General features: G+C 66.6%; 1 protein-coding gene across 2 annotated transcripts; it reads right to left on the reverse strand.

Annotated features, from left to right (window-relative positions):
- Nucleotides 1-6,860: 6,860 nt before the first annotated feature.
- On the reverse strand, nt 6,861-13,347 carry USHBP1 (USH1 protein network component harmonin binding protein 1). Of its 2 annotated transcripts, XM_019504579.1 has the most exons (14): nt 13,058-13,347; nt 12,136-12,236; nt 11,514-11,662; nt 11,045-11,305; nt 10,244-10,375; nt 9,732-9,868; nt 9,339-9,479; nt 9,172-9,254; nt 8,932-9,055; nt 8,550-8,820; nt 8,103-8,309; nt 7,845-7,936; nt 7,497-7,619; nt 6,861-7,217 (listed from the first exon to the last, which is right to left on the reverse strand). In XM_019504579.1, exons 1-14 carry the CDS (start codon nt 13,243-13,245, stop codon nt 7,043-7,045), a joined length of 2,184 nt encoding a protein of 727 aa, XP_019360124.1. In that variant the 5' UTR covers nt 13,246-13,347; the 3' UTR covers nt 6,861-7,042. The 2 variants fall into 2 exon arrangements, with proteins under 2 accessions (XP_019360124.1, XP_019360120.1); XM_019504575.1 differs by having other exon boundaries at nt 9,732-10,375.
- Nucleotides 13,348-14,786: the final 1,439 nt, after the last annotated feature.

Here is a 14,786-nt window from a genome sequence, read left to right on the forward strand (position 1 = left end):
CCGCCCGGAGCCCCGGCCCGGCCCGGCCCGGCCGCTCGGGGCGGCCCCGCTCCCGGCTGCTTCCCGGGCTGGGGGAATCCCCCGCTCCCGGCTCCTTCCCGGGGTTAAGGGGTGCCCGGGGCATCCCCCGTTCCCAGCGTTGGGGGGGTCCCCCGTTCCCAGGCTCCGATCCCAGGACTAGTGGGTGGCTGGGGGTATCTTCCATTCCCAGGCTCGTTCTCAGGGTTAGGGGGTGGCCAGGGCTATCCCCGTTCCCAGGCTCCCATGAGGGCCACTAGCCGTCCCTGGGACCCCTCGGAAGGCCGAGGTGGGTGCGGGCCAGAGGCAGTGGCTAGCCCGCGATGCTGCAGCAGGGCCAGGAGCCGGGTCGGGGTCTCCTGCCTCCTCTGGTGCCGCAGGACAGAACCCGCCACGTTACGGGCAGGCTTTGCGGGATGCCGTGGCACTTCCCCCACGTGGCGAGTGGGCTGTCGCGATCCAGCAGCCTTGGAGCTGGGGTCCGGCAACGTGCTTCACTTTGGCTGAGACGCGATACTGCGCCTTGGCCCCGACTGGTTCCCACAAACACCCCCGGTGCATTGGGGCAGCTGCCAGCCCACGCCAGGCCTCCGCAGCAGAGCAGCTCGGTGGCTTTTGGAGGGTCTCTCGCTGATGGCTGCATCTTCCCTGGCGGCCAGGCTGCTCTCCGCAGCCGGGCCAGGATCGTTGCAGCCAGCCCTGAAATGCAGCCACCTCTGAAGCAGAAGGCGGCATCTGTCTCGCTCGCAGCGGCAGCTAGGCTGCGTCGCGCTAGGATTCCAGCAGAGCTGGTCTAGGGAGGCAGAAAGTAATTACCCCCGCTTGGACGGCAGCCAGGACTCGGGGATTACAATGCCCTCCTCGTGCAAAGAGAAAAAGAAACCCCCGTGGGATCTCGCAGCGGCTAGAAGGAGCACAAGTCTCCAGGCCCGCGCCTCTGCCGGGCAAGGCCCGTGTCAGCACAGTGCCCAGGGTGGAGCTGGTGCAGAGCAGTCCCCCCCCAAGGACTTGCCCGCAGCGAGTGGGGCTGCGGGTGAGCAGCCATGGAGGTGGCCGGCTGCAAAGACGGGCTTGCTAATTAGCTGGCGCACACCGGTTTTAATTTGGTTAGGAAAACCTTGTTCGGAACAAATCAGCTGCGAGTCCTGCGGGAGCAGGGGCAAGGTGAAGGATGGCAGCTCGTTCTGCATCCTGCTGACCCATTAATAATTAACTGCGAATCACCGACAAGGGAAGGGGGTGAGCGGGGAGCAGGTCCCCCCGTGGCACCGCCTTCCACGTCGCCTCTGGGCGCTGCTCTGGCCTTGGCGGCAGAGGCCGGGATTTTCCCACAGGGTGTGTGACCTTGCACATCTCCCTGCCCCCTCCCGTGCTCCCCCCGCTCTGCCGCAGGGAGGTGGGCATTGGGCAGTGCCCGGCATGGCAGGCCCTGCCTGGCAGCCGGGGCCTCTAGCGCTGCTGGAGCAGAAGCAGACAGGACGTGCGGCTGAGCTGGCCGGCGGAGGGGAGGGTCAGGCTTGAAGGGCACAGGAAGAGAGCAGCTTGCACAGCCCCCCCCCCGCCAGCGCCCTTGGCTTTCACAACCTCCGTGCAACGGCAGGCCCAGGCCGCAGCCAGCGCCCGGCTGAGCAATGGCTCCGAGCAGGAATAAAAGCTCCTTTTTAACCAGACACCTGCTCGGGCAGAGGGGAGCCTCTGCGCTGCCTGCAAGCTACAGCGCTGAGCAGGCCGCGCCGGGCTTAAGGTGGAGATGTTAAGGTAGCCTCCAGCCTGCTGGGGCTGGGGAGCCGGGCAGAGCTGGCCTTGCTGCGCTGCCCCGAATTGTTAGTGGGGGCAGATGCCCAGCTGGGCCCTGGCGACGGAGAAGTGGTGCAGGTGGGTGCCGTGTTAGTGCCCGCCCCGGGCAGGGGGGAGCCCACGGAGAGCACAGGAGCCGCCTGATCCTGCAGGGCTGGACCCCCCTCTGCAAAGCAAGAAAGCCCCAAAACCTAGGGGGGCATCTTTTTGCTTGCCAAGGGCAAGATGGCCACGTTTGGGGGCGGGTTGGGGAGAGGGGGGTTTTGGGGAGCAGGCTCTAGCCTCTCTGCTGACAGGACTGGGATGGCAGGAGCAGGCAGCCCCTTCTCCGTGCTGCTGTCAGCATGATTTATGGGCCGGTCCCCAGGTTCCCACCGTCCCCCCCCCCTCCTAAAAATAATAAACCTGGAACAAAGGAAGAAATCAGATCTTCTCCGCGCCCCCCGCCCTGTTTGTTTTGACATTGGTGTCCAGTTGGCGAGGGCGGCTGCTCTGCGGAGGCAGTCCTCTCCCCCGGCACCTGGCAGCACAAAGGGGCTGCTCAGTGGCTCGGGCTGCCACGGGGGGTGGGGTGGGAGAGGGGGGCTTTTGTTGTTCTTGTTGTTTTGTTCAGGCCTTCGGCAGGGCAGATGCCGCGGCATCGCATTCCTCGGGGCGCGGAGGCATGCCAACCCCCGGGATCTCCACTAGCGGGTTGCTCCCCCTTGCTCCAGACCCACAAAGGTGCCCCCCAAATAAAATGAGCGGCTTGTGAGCAGACAAGGCCTGGCAAGCAGGCCAAGGGGGAGGAGGTCAGGGGTGCAAAGCTCTAGCGCAGAGATGCCTGAGGGTGTGAAGCACCTGGAGTCCTGCCTGCACCGGCCAGAGAACAGGACAGACCAGTTCCTGCCTGCAGCACGGGCCTAGCCGCAGCCAGGCACTGGGGCACGGTCCTCAGCTCTGGGTTCCCCAGGCCAACCAATTCCTCCCCAAACAGCAACACTGCCATGCCAGCGTTTTGCAAACTGTCTCCTTCCCCCAGGACTGATCCTTGCTCCCCCCGAGCTGTGTGCTGGGCAGGGGTCTCCCTGGAGAGCTGCAGCTTGCCTGCGAGATGCGGCCACCTCTGGGGTGGGACACAGCCAGCAGCATGGCGGAGCAATGGGACAGAGCAAGCAGGCCCTCGCTCCACCCTGGGGCTGTGTGCTGGGCAGGGGTCTCCCTGGAGAGCTGCAGCTTGCCTGTGCTGGGCCGGGGGGGTGTATGGGGAGGCGGTGTTGCTTGCTCCCTGCTCAGGCATTTGGAGCTGTGGGAAATGAAAGGGGCCTGGGCTTCGCTCCCAGGGCTGCTCTGCCCTCGGGAGCGGGAGGGGAGGTAGTTGTTGGGCTGTGACGGAGAGGACACCAGCAGTTTCAGGCTCAGGTTTCCAGTGCCCTGCCCCTGGGGCCCTCGCTCAGCCAAGGCCAAAGAAGCAGGAAGGAGGATAGGGAGGGAGAGGGGAAGGGCTGGGATCTGTGCCCCCTTGGCACCAGCATCACTCAGACCCCTGTCTCGCACACATGGGTACACGCGTACCCACACACAGCTCATGCATGGCGTGGGCCTCCATACTCATGTGCACACCCACACACACACACCATGTATGCATGCAGACACGTGCACACGCATGTGCACATGCATGCATGCCCTAAGGGTTCTCTCCTGGGGGGATGGACCCGGCTCCTGCTCCTGCTCCATGGCCCTTGCAGCTGGTGTTGGTGGGTATGTGCCCCACAAAGGGGTTTTTCCTGCCGGGGTTCAGCCCCTGTCGCGGGGGTGTCCTGGCGGCGCCCCTTCGGGGAGTGCTGGGGCTGGGGAGGGAAGCAGGGAAGTGCTTGACATTCCCTGGCTGTCCCGCAGCAAATCAGTCCCCGCCTGGCACCTCCCACCCTCCCTGCAAGCAGCGGCTTGACGGGGTCACCCTGCACTGCTCCGCGCTGGCCGAGGGGCAGCCGACCTGTCACGGAGACGGATGGTTTATGGTGGCCCCAGGGGAATCTTGCAGCTGCTCCCTACCCTGCTGCCAGGGGGGCAGGGGATGAAGCGGGCCCTAGTTGCAGCACGACGGGGCCATTCCTTGCCCTTTCCCGGGTCTGCTTGCTCCTAGCACTCTCTGTGGTGTCTGTGCTCATGGGAAGTGCCCCCCAACCCTTGCTTGGCTTCTCGGGGGGCTCCTGAGCGCAAACACTAGGCACCTCCGGCAAGTCGTGACTCGGACCCGCCCGCCCCTGCATCTCAGGCCCCGAGTTCGAGTTATGCTTCCAAGCCCAGCGGTCTCGTGGGCTGGGGGTGGGGGGCAGGATGCTCTGGGGAGGGTCTCGTAGCCCCTGGCATGTCTCTGGCCCCCACCCCCTCCCCCTGGAGCCGTGACCTCTGCCCTCCCCATCCCGCGCGCCCGCCTTAACATTTGACCTTGCTGGGCGGAAGCGCAGCCGCGGGTGAGGGGGGCCGCGCTCCGAGCCCCGGGTTGCCATGAGACATCTGCCAGGTGCGGGCGCGTCCCAGGCTGCCCGGAGCCGGAGCCAACAGGAATCGCATTCCTCAGCCAGGGCAGGGCCCGTGACCTTCCCCACCGCGCTGCAGCCTTGGCCTGGCCCCCGCACATGCATGCACACACAGGCATGCTCCCAGCCTGTGGAGGGGCACACACGTGTGCAGGGAGCAGGCCGCCACGTGCACGGGCATGCATATTCCAAGCAGAACGTGGGTGTTCGTGTGCCCAGCTGTCCCTGGGATATGCACACTCACACTGTGTCACCAACTTGCACACAGCCCCGCAGGCTTGGGTGCACACACATGCACATGCAGTCTCTCTCCCCTTCTGCCCTCCAGTGCTGTGCCTGCTGCCCCAGCTTGCCCTGCCCAGGGCCCAGGCGGGGCTGTGCCTGGTGCCCGGTGTTACCAAAGGCGAGATGCCGCTGCCAAGGCAGTGCTCTCCTGGGTGTGACCTCCACCCCACCCCATGCGTGCAAACGGCCTAGGACGTGTCAGTGCTCTTTGCCCTGGGAGGGACACCTGGTCTCTCTGCTGCTTTGGCCCTGCAGCTGGGTGGGTCCCTGGAGGGCAGAGGCCCTGCTGGGGGATGGCTGAAGGGGTCTGGCTGGTCCAGTGGGCAGCAGCAGGGCTTGGGGGTAGCACTGGGTGAGGCTCAGGAAGCAGAGCTTGGTGACCTGGGGCTTGCGGGCAAGCTCAGCCACCCGCCAAGCCCAGCATGGCCCCTGCTGGCCCTGCCCCATTGCTCCGCCATGCTGCTGGTGGTGTCCCACCCCAGAGGTGGCCGCATCTCTGTGCCGGCAGCCGTTCCCGCAAGGCAACAAACTTCCCCCAGGGTTTGCGTGGGGGGGCAGCTCACGGGAGGGCAAGGGGCTGTTCCGCCCTGCTGCCCCATCCTGCCCCCCGCCGGGAGGCCAGGGGCCTGGGGCGGCTGGGAGCCGCATCAGCCGCCCCGGCCCATTCATTGTGCTCTCGGTGAAGCCTGACCCCGGCTCGCCGCGCTCGGGGGCCCCATTTGAATCTGAAAGGGGGCCTGAGTGCAGAGCCCTGACCTTCAACCTGTGGGTCAGCCCTGCCACGGCTGTTGCAGGAGGGGGGGCATCCCCTGGGAAACCTCCACCTGGGGAGGCGGTGAAGGCGGAGAGAAAAGAAAGGGCCAACATGGGGGCAGGGGAGGGGGCTGGCGGCACAGACAATGGGTCAGGCCATGCGCTGGGGCCGCGGGCTGCTGCATATGCATGCCCCACTGCAGCCTGCAGGGGCCCCTGTGCGGGACCCGCTCCTCGCAGGCACGCCAAGGCCTGCGGCCCAGCCAGGACACCTTGTACACGGGCATCCACCCTCCCCACTGGGTCAGCTGGGGGCTTGTCCTGGTCCGCAGCACACGATCACCTCCCTGCTGCCCCTTCCTGTGTCTCTATATCAAAGCTCGGGCTTCCGGCCAGCTGCCCCCTGACCCCGGCATTGTGACCCTCAACCGCCGGGTCTTTGGTGCTGGGAGAAGGACGTGCACCGGGCTGGGGAGATGCCCCCAGCCTGGCTCCAGGGCTCTGAGCAAGGGCAAGCCTGGGTGGGGGGGCATCCAGGGAGTTGGCTTCTCTGTGGGAGATGAAGCACCAACAATCCCCCCCAGCTCTGGCCCTGGGCTTGGGGTCTCCCTGGGGGGCCCTAGGCATGCACACACGCATGCAAGCATACACGCACTGGCACGCAGGCCTCCCCCCACCCTGCTCTCAGCACCACCGCCCCGCAGCAGGGTCCCTGCCTGTCTGCTCTCATGAATATGCATGAGGCCCTCCCGCCACAGTCACCTTTGATCCCACTGTCAGGGGGAAAAATGTCTTCACCTGCGCCCATGAGATATGGGGCGGAGGGAGGCGGCCGTGGGGGGACGGTCTTTGTTCCCAGCATATGAGCCTTGCTCTCAGGTCCCCCCAATGTGGGGGCAGCCGTGCAAGACCGGGGGGTCATGTCTCCTGCCCTCCAGCCCCCGTCACCACTGCAGGAGCAGCTCTGGAGCCGGTCGCGGAGGGGGAGGAAGGGGCAGCTGCAGTGACCGCCCTGACCCACCTCTCCATGGGCAGCAGCGCTGGGGTGGTGGCTGGGAGCCAGCCCATGCAGCGGGGCCCGCTTGGTGTCTGCTGCGTCTCCCGCGAGGCCCCTGGGACCGTCTGGGCCGCTGGGCTCAGCTGGCTTCCCTGCGGCCGCAGCCCCCTTGCATCTGGGGATCGGAGGAGAAGATGCAGACGCGGCACCTTTGTGTGCCTGGACCCGTTTGCAGTGGGGCCCTCCCCTGCCCCACGCTGGCACCCCACATCTGGGGAGGGTAAATGCAGCACCTGCCCTGGGCAGAGACCTCCCCTCTGCAGCCTGGGTGCAAGGAGCCAACGGCCCGCTGCCCCTTAGGGTAGGGGGGTCTGCGGGCATCTGCCCCGGCCCCCTGGGCCTGGCTGTGCTCCAAGGGGGGGCGCGGTGCCCCTGGCACGTGCCCTGCGGCGTCCAACTACATTAGGAGGAAGCAAAAGGACCCGAGCAGCCTTCCAGCACGGCTTTACTCTCCAGCCTGGGCCCGGAGTCCACGGGGATCAGCAGCTGCAGCGCTGGGGAGCAGGGCTATGGGGTGGGCTTTCTACGCCGAAAACTCAACATCTCGCGGACCCCGCCGCAGTCACGGAGGAGGCGGTGGCCCCGTGGCCATGGAGAGGGCCCCCCCAGCCTAGATGCAGGTCTCGGCGCCGGCCGCACGCTGCTCCTCCAGAGCCCGGATGCGCTGGGCAAGCGCGTGTGCCTGCTGTGCCTGCCGCTCGCCCATGGCGCCCGTCTGGGCTTCCAGGCGCCGTAGCTGGGCCTCCTGCTTCCTGCGGGCGCCCCGGTAGGCCAGCACCAGTGCGCTGCGGGGAGAGGGGGCACAGCGGAGTGGGAGGTCAGGACACCTCTGGCAGGGGGGCTAGGGGACAAGGCATGGGAAGCCAGGACACCTGGCTCCACTCTCCTAGCTGCCCCCATCTCCCAGGGACCCTGGAGAGCTGCCCCAGGCACGGAGAGGTGCAGGTGAGGATGCCCCTTGCCCGGGCGCTGCCTCGGCTCCCCGGCAGCGGGGCAGAGGCTGCTGCAGCCGGAGGGGCTGGTGCTCCTGACTGAAGAGGGGGCAATGCTGCCGCGCTCCCCACCTGTGCGCCTGGAAGAAGTCTCTGGCGAGGCCGGTGCACTGGGCCTGCTGCACCCGGCTGGCCACGCTGAGCTGCTCCAGGGAGGCCGCCAGCACCTGGGCTTGGTCCTGCAGCACCTTGCTCCTGCCGGGTGACCCAGAGGGTGGCACTGATCCTGCTGGGAAGAGCCCCCCTGCCCCTTATCCCTCCCGCTTCCCAGCCCACGCCCAAGACCCGCCTTACTCAGCTGCCCCGGCCGTGCCCAGCATAGCCGTGCTGCAGGGGCTCGGACAAGGGGGTGGCAGGCCTGGTGCTGCTAGGGACCCTGGGGTGGCATTAGCAAATGTGGTGGAGGGGGCAGCTGCTCACCGATCCAGCGCGCTGGCCAGCTCCAGCGTCATCCTCTCCAGGTCCTGGGGGCTTCGGGGTGCCACGGCAGCCGCCTTCCAGCCCTCAGCCTCCTAGAGCAAGCCCAGCCACAGACCATGAGCTGGGCAGGGGCTCCAGCAGCAGATAGGGCCGGGTGCCTGCAAGCACCCCCATCCCTGCAGGGTCCTGGGGTGGAGGGTGCCATGGATGCCCCTGGGACTGGGGGGTGGTCCCTGGTGCGAGCAGCTGGGTGCTTACCCCTGCCCCGCTGCTGCCCGTGCTGCCCTCGCTGGTGCTGCTGCCAGAGCTGGCGGGGCCGGAGCCCGCGTCCCGCTCCCGCTGCAGATGCTCGATGAGCAGCAGGTAGGCAGCCTCCTGCGCGCCGAGCGTGTAGGTGCCCAGCTCCAGGCCCCGTTTCTCCTTCTCCGCCAGGTGCAGCTGGGTCTTCACGTCAGCCATGGACTCCTGCACAGGCAGGAGGCGCTGACCCCGCTGGAGAGCCCAGGAGTCCTGGCCTCCCTCACCTCCGCGCCAGGGGCTGCCTTCCCCACGCCCCTCCCAAAGCAAGGGCCGAACCCCGGTGTCCTGGCTCACTCACACCGTGGGCCTCCTGCCCTAGCCCCCCACCTGTGCCCAGAATACAACCCAGGAGTCCGGGGCCCCTGCCATGGTGCTGGCCCTGCTCCCCATCGCCTGCCCACCCACCTGGAGGGCTGCCAGGTCCTGCAGCAGCTGCGTCTTGTCCAGCTTCGGCCAGGGCCTCTCCCCAGGCAGGGCAGCCAGGGACGCCTGGACGGCTTTCTCCACCTTGGCCCGAATGGCGTCGCTGGGCCGGGTCACGGCACCGGGGGGCCCAGAGCAGCCCAGCTCCAGCAGGGAGACCTCCACGGCCGCCTGCTCCGCCTGCAGCTGCCGGAGATACTGCCGCAGCACCCCCTCTTCCTCCTCCTCCTCCTCCTCCCTGGGGCTGGGTGGGCTGCAGAGGCAGGCAGGGAGACGGCACTGGGAGCGGGGTTGCTTGCAGGAGCTTGGGGGCTCCATCCTGCTCCCCAGGGGCTGGCCCTGCTATGCCCTGATGCCCAGGTACCTTTGCTGTCCGCACATGCCAGGTTCGCCGGCTGCCTCCTGCCCGTCAGGCTCCGCTCTGCCCAGGAACCTTCTGGCCTCCGCCAGCACGGCGGCCGCGTCTTGTGAAGCATGCTCCGCGGGGGCTGCCAGGGCAGGGCACATGCTGGGCATTGCCCACAGGGGCCCCATGGCATGCCCTGCTCCGGCTGCCAGCCTGGGGCTGGAGCAGGGACGGAGGAGCCCGTCTGCCTGGACTCACCTGCACTTGGGGCGTGCCCCCCAGCATCCAGCTTCGCCCTGGCCAGGGCTAGCAGCACCTCCAAGGCCTCCATGCGGTGCTCGCTGTTGGGACAAGCCGAGCGCGGCCTGAGCCCTCTCCGCAGCCCGGGCAGCCCCCGCCTCCCCCTGCCTGGCGCGGCCCCTCACCTGCACTGGGCGGCCAGGCGCAAGGCGGTGCTGTTGGACTCGTGCTGCCCCAGCAGCATGCTCAGCCGCTCTGAGTCGCTCTTGCACTCCTGCAGGGCGCCCGCGAGCAGGTGGTTCAGGCCCTTGAGCCGCTCGATGCACCTGGGGGAGCGCAAGGTGCTGCCAGTAGGGCCCAGTCTGGCTTGCCGGGGGTTAACAGCCCTGGGTAGCGGGGCAGGGCCCATGCAGCGTGTCAGGACTCCTGGGCCTGCTTCTGTTGGCTGAATCCCCCCTGCTTCGTGCCTTAGTTTCCCTGAGTGCTAGCACTGGGAGGGGAGGGGAGGGGTGGGTGGACACACTGTGTCATGCTCGGCCCTTTCTGGTCTCGATGGGCATGGCTGGTCCCTTCCTCACCCTCGCAGCTGCTGCAGCTGGTCATCCAGCTCCCTGCTGGAGAGCTCCGGGGCAGAGGGGAGGAGGCGGCAGAGGGGCTGCATGGCCGGGTGGTCCTTCAAGCACTGGAGCAGGCTCTGTGCCCTGGCCAGTGGGTCCTGTGGAGCAAGCAAAGGTAGGTCTGTGCAGCCCAGGGCTGGAGCTGGTGCAGGGGCCGCAGGGGGGGGCTGAACATCTTGGTTCGTGGGTGGGGGGTAACCAGAGACCTCTGGGTGGGCACGCACTGCAGCACCATACCCTAAAGGAGACACCACGGGAGTGACCTCTTGCTGGCCACAGCCATGTGGCCCCCGCTGCAGCTGCAGGAGACTCCAGCCACTGGGTTGTGGCTCTGTCTGGCCTGAGGGAGACGTGGCTGGAGTGTGTCCCCAGGGCAGAGGATGCCCAGCAGGCCCCAGGGATGGGAGCAGATTTCCTGGGGGCGGGGGTGTGAATGTCTTCCACAGTCCGGGGAAGAGGGACCAGGACCTCACCTGGAGCAGCCAGGGGTCCCCTTCCCCAACAGGGCTGCCAGCTTCCCTGATCGGGGTGGTGGCTGAGCCAGGAGGGCTCCAGGCCTGGCCGGGCGTCTCGAGCTGGTAGAGGGAATCCTGCAGCTCCTTGACCTGTGCAGAGAGGGGCAGGGGCCTCATTGCCCCGCTGCTGCAGAGGCACCATGATCTCCCCAGGAAATCTCCTGGGCAAATCAATCAGGATCTCACAACTGACACCAAGACGTCCCTGCTGCCCTCAGGCCCCATCGGTCACCCCAACAGCTGCAGCTGAGGCAGCTCAGCTGGGGCAGTAAGCAGCCCGCTTCCTGGGGGGCCTGCAGCCCCGCTCCCCCGAAGGAACGGCCAAGCCCACCCTGCGCCTGAGGCCGGGAAAGGGCAGGCAGCCGCCCTCTGGCTCATCACAGGTGCTCTCCCACAGGAAACGGTGAGCAACCGAGACCGCTGCGCTGCCCTCCGCATGGCTCGAGCGCCGGCTTTGTCTGTGGTGTTTACCAGGGGGAGCCCAGCCTGGCACGCAGGGCACCTCGGGGCCAAACCGCAGGTATCACCACGGTGCCTGGAGCTGGGTGGTCCTGCTCAGATGCTCCCGGGGCAGTCCCCTCTGGTCTGCATGGGTCTCGGAGCCTCCAGTGCCCGTCTCAGGAGGGCTGATGTTGGACCCACTGCACCTGACTGTAGGTTCCCCCGCCTCCTGCTGTCGTCCCCCCCAGAGGTGCCCACGTGCCCGGGGCAGCTGAGATGCCCCGTGGGCAGGGGAGGGGGCGTCCCGGTGCCACCCACCTTCCTCTGGAGCCTGTCGCGCTCCTCCTGGAGAGCCTGCAGGGTCACCTGGGCACGGCTCAGCTCCTGTTCCTTGCTGCCCAGCGTTGCCCGCAGCGCCATGTTCCTCTCAGCCAGCGTGGCCGCTTCCTTCCCATACCAGCTGGTCTCCGCTGCCCCAAGCTCTGGGCTCAGCTCAGCCACCCTCTCCCCCGGTGCCTGGACAGCTGCCATCTCGAGCCCCGGGGACAGCCCCAGGCCTCGCTCGAGCTCTTCCAGGGTCTGTAGAAACACAGCAGAGCCCTTGAGGCAGCTGCACTATGCCAGGAGCTGGGGGTCTCACCTGGGCATAGGACCAGGCAAGGGCCAAGCTGCCCTGTTGCAGGAGGAGGGAGCCCCTATGGAGCTGCAGGAAGCAGGTGGGAAGTGGGGAGCTGCAGGCAGGGCTGGGGGCTCAGGAAGATGGGGGCGGCTCCTGGCACCCACTCACCTCCACCACCTGGGCCCACTCCTTGCCGCCCGTGCCCGTCTCCGCTCCAGCCCCAGCGAGCCGCAGTGCGCAGTGGCGCCGGGCGAACACGGTGTGCTCCAGAGATGCCAGCACCTGCTGCAGGGCCAGGAACATGTCGGGGCCGACGCCTGCAAGGGCAGAGGGGATGCAGGGAGGCGAGGGGGCCTGTGCCCTTCTGCCCTCTGTCACCCAGGTGCAAGTCCCAGCGCGGATCTTTGTGCCGGGAAGGGGATGTTGCTCCTTGTTCCCTGCATGCGCAGACCATTGCTGGGGGCAGGAGAGGACCCCAGATCATCAGGGCTGGACCACCGGCCCCTGCATCCAGCCGGCTGACCAGGGGCTAAGCCAGGCTACACCAAGGCCGTGCTGCACCATGACCCTCGCAGGGGCTGAGCATGCCCTGAGTCCTGGGGCCAGTCGGGCACCTGAGCCGGGAGGGGCTGGCTCTGTGGAGTAGGTGCACGAGCCACCGCAGAGCCCCCCCTCCAACACGCAGCTGTGTCCAGGGGTGGAGCTGGGAGGGGCCGAACCCAGTGCTCCGGCCCTGGGTGGCACTGCCCTGGCAAGATGCACAGAGGGGGCTTAGCAGAGCCCCCCTTACCTTCTCTGGGGGGCGGGAGCTGGGGGGGCAGGGGCTGCGGTGCATGCCTGGGCAGGCTGGCTGTGTACTCTGAGCACTGGTCCGAGTACTCCTCGTCCTCCCTGCAAGACACCCAAGCCCCGGGGGAGGGAGGCCGACTCCATAACCGGGACTCCATGTCCCCCAGAGCCATCGCGGTGGTAGCAGCCTGGACATGGATCCCCCTGAGATGGGGAGACCCTGGGAGCCAGGGGGTCCGAGGGAGTTCCCACTCCCAGTCTCCTGATGCCTCAAGAAGGGTGTTTGTGCCCAAAAGCTTGCAAAGAACTTTTTCCCCCAACTATTGAGTTGGTCTAATAAAAGAGATCCCATCAACCCACTGCCCATGTCCTTAGACCAACGTGGCCACAACCAGCAACCTCCCCACTCCCAGGACACTGGACGCGCAGCCAAGTCCTGCTCACCGGAGCAGGCGTGTAGGGAGGTAAAACACCGTGCCCTCTTCTCCAGTTACCGAGGGGCAAGAGGCCAAGAAGGCAGCAGGGCCAAGTCAGCCCTGCCCGTACCAGTCCGTGGGCACGAGGGGGGGCCCTGGAGACAATCCCTGCTTTGTTCCCCCCCCATTTCGCATGCTGGGCATCCAAGAGGAAACCCAGGTCCCTGCTACATGACGCAGGCAGGACTCAGCCTTCAGACCAGGGCTAAGGAATCGGATGCTGCCACCGTGATGGAGCAGGTGGCAGCCTTGGCGCCCTCTGCCAGCTGGATGCTAGGGGCCGTGCGCAGGCAGTCGAGGGGGCAAGATGCAGCAGGGACGAGCACAGCTGCCTAGGGAAGGAGGGGTGCCCAGTGAGGCTCCTATGGAGAGGGGGTGACCCACGCAGGGCTGGGGCTGCTCCCTGGCATGTGAACGGGCCACGGGGCTGCAGCCTCCAGCCGGTACCTGGCTCCGCGCTGCTGCAGCCGCTCGACCTTGTTGTGGAGGTGGGTGATGGTCACCAGCAGCTGCGTGATGCGCTCCTCGTAGCGCAGGATGTCCTGCTCGTCCGTGTCCGCCACATCGGCCTCCTCCGCCCTCTCAGCAACCGGGTCCAGCTTGCCCTGCAGCCGGGACCCCCGAGAACCAGGCATGGCTCACGCCCCCGTCCCCCCAACCCAGTTGCACTTTGGAGACGGGCCTGGCACCCCGCTGCCTGGTCGCTTGTGCCAGGGCAGAGCCCCGCAGTTCTGGTCCAGGGGTGCTGCGCACTCCGGCTGGGTCCTGCGGGCTGTGCAATGGGGGTCAGGGCAGGGTGCAACGTGCCAGCCTGCCACGGCGCTGGTTAGGGCAGGAAGGGAAGGACAGCACTGGCAACGGCAAGTGCCCCTTGCAGCTGCGGGCAGCGGGGGCTTTGGTTCCGTCGGAAACAGGAAGGCCGGAGACGCATCCTGTTTACAGCGGGAACAATGAGCCGCGTCTGCCTGGGGTTACCAGGCGAGTGTCCGGCTGGAGCGCAGAGGAGATTTCCCTGCCCCCAGGATCCAGCACCCCCCTGGCAGCCCTGCTGTGGGCTGGGCACTGGGGTGTGCCTGGGATGGAAACACATGATAGCCCCCGATCCCTCCGGAGCCCCGTCCCCATGGCCGCAGCGCGGGGAGGATGCACTGGATTTTCCCACGCCCCCTACAGCAGGGGGGCCAGGCCGGGGCAGTGGGGTGCGGGGATGCCTGGGGGGCCAGGACACGGGGCATCTCGAGACCCACGTGCCCTCGTCCTGCCCTGTGCAGAAGCCACTTGCCTTCTCCATCCCCGCGAGGTGATGGGATTTGCCCTGCAGCACCTGATCCAAGCCACGGGCTATGGGCTTGGGGGAATCCCCAGGGGGCAATCCGGCAGTGCCCCCCCCAGCCTCGACCATCCAAACGCCCCCTGGGTGCGGGGATGTGGCACTGGGGCCCCAGCTCCGCTCTGCTCCCCTGCGCGGGGCCATGCAGGCCTTTCCTATTTCCAGATCCTGTGCACGTTTCCTCTCCCGGGTGGACCTGGGCGGCAGGCGCCGGCTCTGCTCCGCTGTAACCCTTGCGCTGCCCGTGTGCCCAGCAGAGCAGGGGCTCTTCCCACCTGCCCCTCTCCCTGTTTGTGCTGGGAGCTGCCCCGCTCGGGTACTGGCCTCAGATGCTGGCTGAGGGCATCAGTGTCAGGCACCGATTCAGAGCCCCCCGCAGCCATTGCACGCGCGTTGCTGCCAGTGCCCAGGCGCCAGGTGCTGCATGAACGTGGCAAGCGCAGTCCCGGCCCTGACCATGGGTCACCCTGAGCCTGGCCCCAGATCTTTATTGCTGGATGGAGCAAGGCATGAACCCAATGCAGTCCCACACAGCCATGGGGACAGAAACCAACTGATTGCTAGATGCTAATTGTCTTGTGATTTGCATAATGCCCCCCCAGACAGCTTCCATGTTGAGGGGGTGGAGGCTGGGGGGGGCGAAGGGGACAGTCTAAGAGCTGGAAAGCTGTGTGATAAACACACCAACAAAATATATAATATAATATAATATGTAATGCCTGTAATATAATATTATATATTATCATATAATATATATCATATGATATGATATAAAGCTGTGTGATAAACACACCAACAAAATATAGTTTAGAATAGAATATATATGATAGTATATTCCACAAATAT

Source organism: Gavialis gangeticus, unplaced genomic scaffold (assembly GCF_001723915.1).
Source record: "Gavialis gangeticus isolate Ggan-Ray unplaced genomic scaffold, GavGan_comp1, whole genome shotgun sequence".
NCBI classification, from domain to species: Eukaryota; Metazoa; Chordata; order Crocodylia; family Gavialidae; genus Gavialis; species Gavialis gangeticus.

Coding starts and splice junctions, on each gene's coding strand:
- USHBP1 (XM_019504575.1), bottom strand. CDS start 13,245: ATGCCTGGTTCTCGGGGGTCCCGGCTGCAGGGCAAGCTGGACCCGGTT. Junction 11,663..12,135: donor GCTCCCGCCCCCCAGAGAAG/GTAAGGGGGGCT, acceptor CTGCCCTTGCAG/GCGTCGGCCCCGACATGTTC. Junction 7,937..8,102: donor CGGGCAGCAGCGGGGCAGGG/GTAAGCACCCAG, acceptor GGCTTGCTCTAG/GAGGCTGAGGGCTGGAAGGC.